The 3,979-nt window shown below is 44.3% G+C and overlaps 1 protein-coding gene across 1 annotated transcript; it reads left to right on the forward strand.

The window, feature by feature from the left end:
* The first annotated feature begins 1,147 nt into the window (after positions 1 to 1,147).
* Positions 1,148 to 3,398, forward strand: CD83 (CD83 molecule). Its single transcript, XM_009869082.1, has 3 exons — positions 1,148 to 1,364; positions 1,478 to 1,581; positions 3,240 to 3,398. The coding sequence occupies exons 1-3, from the start codon at positions 1,148 to 1,150 to the stop codon at positions 3,396 to 3,398; spliced, it is 480 nt and encodes a 159-aa protein (XP_009867384.1).
* The last annotated feature ends 581 nt before the right edge of the window (positions 3,399 to 3,979 follow it).

Genomic DNA, 3,979 nt, shown 5'->3' on the forward strand with positions numbered 1-3,979 from the left:
ATTTAAAAAGCCTTGGCTTACAGTAGCTATAGGTTTGGCTGAAAAGCTGAGCCTCGGGCTGTACGAGCTGGCTCTGGCTTTACTGTTCCACAGAAAAGACTGAATTCATTACTCAGGAAACCCTCGTGGCGGGCACGCTGCCTTGAATCCCGAAGAGCACCGTCGATGAATAAGAATGGACACGGGCTAATTCAAACCCTTCTCCCATCTTTCAAATCAAGTTAGTGATTTCTCTCGTCTTTGTGGTTCCCAGCCAATTGTCATTTTCGGTGCATCCTATCACCCTGCAGTACAAACTGTGCTGGGAATACACTTCATTCCTCCAGCAGCCTCTCAGTAAAGCCAGGGAATGCAGCTCTTCTGGTTACAGCTAAGAAATTCAACACACAGATGCTCGCCAAGCACACAGGAACCTGCTTGTGACCTTCACACAACTGAATCTGAAGGAGGCGAAGCAATTTCCTTTTTGTTCTTTGGTTCCAACAAAGAGGAGCAGGGGAAAGAACCCTCCCCTGGTCCTCCAGGGACACACCGTGGTTCCATGGGGGGTCAGCATGGAGAAGCGCAGTTTCCAGGGCTGAGTTCCCACAAGAAGCTGGGGGCTGTGAGGTCGCTGGGAATATGATTTAATCTGGATAGGCAGGTGTAATTCCCGTCAAGGCACAGCAGAAAGTGCGCTGGCAGGGTGAGATCTGGCAGCGGCGGAGCCTACATGACTGCTGCCATGCTCTCCTGGGGACCTCTGGTGCCCAGGGGCACCGTCAAGGACCTGGGTATGGTTGCCTCAGCTCCATCCCTGTGAGCTGCCTCGCTCTCAGCTCTTTTGGGGCCTCTGCGTTGCTTTAAGAGCAAACTCTGCTGCTGCCTTTTATCAGGTTGCATGTCTACCAGCATTGGGCCCAGGTGAGGCAGAGTAAGAAGCTCTTACAGAATAGCTCTATAGTATTTATTCACAAATAGAGTGTCTGTTTAAGAAAGAAAGCAAATACCTTTTGACTGCAAGCATGAATGTATTAGATGTTTTTGAGGTTCTCCTCTGCCTCTCTTCAGCCTCCTCATTTTCAGCCATAAGCTGGCTTTAAAACTTTCCCCTAAAACTAGAGCTGACATTGCTGCCCAGGACAAGCAATATATTTGTGTTTTCCAGATGGCTGGCAATGGCGAAGGAATAGCATGGGAAGTCCTTGATGTGGAATCTCATTATCCAAAAGAACTCGGGGGGTCCCTGGAGCTCTCCAATGACACCTTCTTCTCACTGAGGATCAAAAACACGACAAGCCGAAACAGCGGGACATATAAATGCACTTTGGGGGAGCAGAGTGGAGAGGGCAACCTGAGCAGCACGGTCATGCTAAAAGTAACAGGTACAGTAGAAACTCTGGACTGGCCTGTGCTCCGCTTGGTACTTCATAAAGCTGGCGGTTTAAAAATGTTTTGCAAACACCAGAGCAATGTAACACCTTGCTTTACGTTTTAGGTTGCCCTGGAATAGAGGAAGAAAAATTAAAAAAATACAAAGCTGAGCTTTTCATGCTGACTTGCCTTGGGATATTTTACTTGCTGCTCATCTTTTTCACCTGCGTAAGTTATTCCCTTTCTCATAAACAAACCAACAATAAACCCCTCATTTTCTCTGCTAGCACTACTTAACCCAGCCAGTCAGAAGTCAATGTTCATATGTAATTTATGACCAAATCTTTTAAACACATGGTATTTTCAAAGCCAGAGGAAACTCAGGTGCACGAGGAGCACAGGATGGAGTCCTAAAGAAATCAAACATTTCACTGCACCTTGATCTAACTCAAAGCAGAGTTATTTTCTTGCATCCCGCTGCCCATTTCTGCTCCGAGTTACTCTGAATGTAAGTTACTCCTCAGTTTAAGGGCACTTCAAGAGCTTTTCTGGTTTGGTACTTGGGAACAGCATATGCCTGAGATAGAGGCACTGGGATCCCTTCCCCACCCGTGGCATTGCATGATGGACAAGTACAGGTCCACCTTTCGACATTTTACATGTCCACAAAAACAAACCAAAAAACACACAAAACCCCACCAACAAACAAGCAAACAAAAATCCCAAACAAAACTAACCCCTCCCAAAACTAACAACACCACCAAAACCAAACCAGGAGGTCACTGCCTCTGGGCTTAAAAGCAGCGTGAACCTCAGGTCTTGGTACAGTGCAACACCAGCCACATTTCTAATTAAAAAGAAAACAAATCCAGCCCCAACGTTTTGGGAAGTCAGATTTAACTTTTGCTGCCTATTTCATATTTGCCTTCTTGTTTTGTTCCTCAGCAGATGAATCATAACTGTTGATTGGAGAATATCTAATTAGCTGCAGCTAAATGTAGCTTTTCATGTATCTTCAGGGAGCAATTAAATTTATGCCTGTCTCTTTCTTAGATTGACAATCCTGCCAGTAATTTGTGCCGTTCAGACTAAAGTTTGACAAGATAAATCTTGTAGGAATTTGTTAGGAGGAAAGTATGAAAGCAAGGATATCACTCAGAAGAGACAGATGCCCCTGTTCTGCTCAGTGTCCTGAAAGAATCTCAGATCTCTAAAGAAACCTCTCCTTCCCACGCATTTAAAAAAAAAAAAAGAAAGCCCCAGTTTTAGCGGTACAGTTAAAAAAAAAAAAAAAAGCAGAGCCATGCAGTGAAAAAAGCCAGTCTGGTGGAATTTACGTGGAGCTTACTCTTGGGTGAGGTCCAGTCTCAGGTATCAACCCAGCTTTTACCAAATTTTAATACTGCCCTGATCTTGCAAGTGAGCTTTGTTATCTAAAACGCCTGTTAAATTCTTACAGGTCGCCTCGTTCTCACCTCTAGTGTCTATTCTCAGTCCCTAAACTCAGCAGCAGCATTAAGCTTGAGACTGGTGTCAGGAGTGGGGCTTTGCTTTGGAAACTTGATGAAGCATTTTGGGCACTGACCTGCATCAAAGGCAGGTGCAAACACACTTGCTTGATGCAAGGCCTCGCTGTATGAAAAATTGAACTAAATATAAATTTCCTTTTGTGACTTTGGAAAATTTTGGCTTTTGTCCTATGGAACTCCTCGACCGACGAAGAAGCGACAGCTTGTCTTTGTACTGTGTGCTTCTGGTGACAAATAATTGGAAAAGGTGTAATGTACGGTTAGCAAGGAGAATAAGCAACATTTTCAAACTTAAAAATGAAAAAAGACTCCCATTGGAAGTCTCAGTTTTAAACTTTCTTTTCTGTTTTCTTTTAGACATGTCTAAGAAAAGAGAGTATGCCTCCCAATTATCAAAAAAACAGACCAGATATGAAACACATGCTCAACATCATCAATGTACACGAAATGACAACTTTCCAGGATTTAAGAAGCGACAGTGCTTGCAAAAATGGGCTGACTTCAAGTTCCCTCTAAGCTGGCGTTGACAGCACCGTGGGCTCACCAGTAAACACGAGACGAGCTGGATGGCTGAGTGGTACGGGGAGGAAAGGAATGATAATATATGGCCTCTTCAGTATAGGTAACCGGAAAGTATAGGTAACCTGTCCATGATCTGCTTGCGCTGGACAAGCCTCTAAAAAGCACTTTTATGCACTACAGTAACTTCTGGGTGTTGATAGGCAGCTAAGAAATACCACTGCAGCTACACAAGCATGTTACAAAGCTCTTATGAAATTGGTATCAACTTCATTTCACTCTACAGTGCAGTCCTCTCATTCTGAGCTCCTGTGACATGAAGACCAGGTTATAAGGAGGACGTGGCAGCGCAAAGCTGGGAAATTAAGCTCTTCACTGAACTGATGGCTCCCGTCTTTCGAAAACAAACACCACAAGTGTTGCAGTTTGGAAAGCTAAGAGATACTACAGACATGTAATGCTGACTCATTTTGCAGTTTGTAAAGCCTGAAGCCAAATGCAGGTAGCACCTATGTCAGTCAAGTTACATGAGCGATAACCAAAGCCATGGCTGGCGAAAAATTAACCATCCATGGCTT

This window comes from Apaloderma vittatum, unplaced genomic scaffold, assembly GCF_000703405.1.
Source record: "Apaloderma vittatum isolate BGI_N311 unplaced genomic scaffold, ASM70340v1 scaffold4355, whole genome shotgun sequence".
NCBI lineage: Eukaryota > Metazoa > Chordata > Aves > Trogoniformes > Trogonidae > Apaloderma > Apaloderma vittatum.

Coding starts and splice junctions, on each gene's coding strand:
- CD83 (XM_009869082.1), top strand. CDS start 1,148: ATGGCTGGCAATGGCGAAGGAATAGCATGGGAAGTCCTTGATGTGGAA. Junction 1,365..1,477: donor GGTCATGCTAAAAGTAACAG/GTACAGTAGAAA, acceptor TTTACGTTTTAG/GTTGCCCTGGAATAGAGGAA. Junction 1,582..3,239: donor TGCTCATCTTTTTCACCTGC/GTAAGTTATTCC, acceptor GTTTTCTTTTAG/ACATGTCTAAGAAAAGAGAG.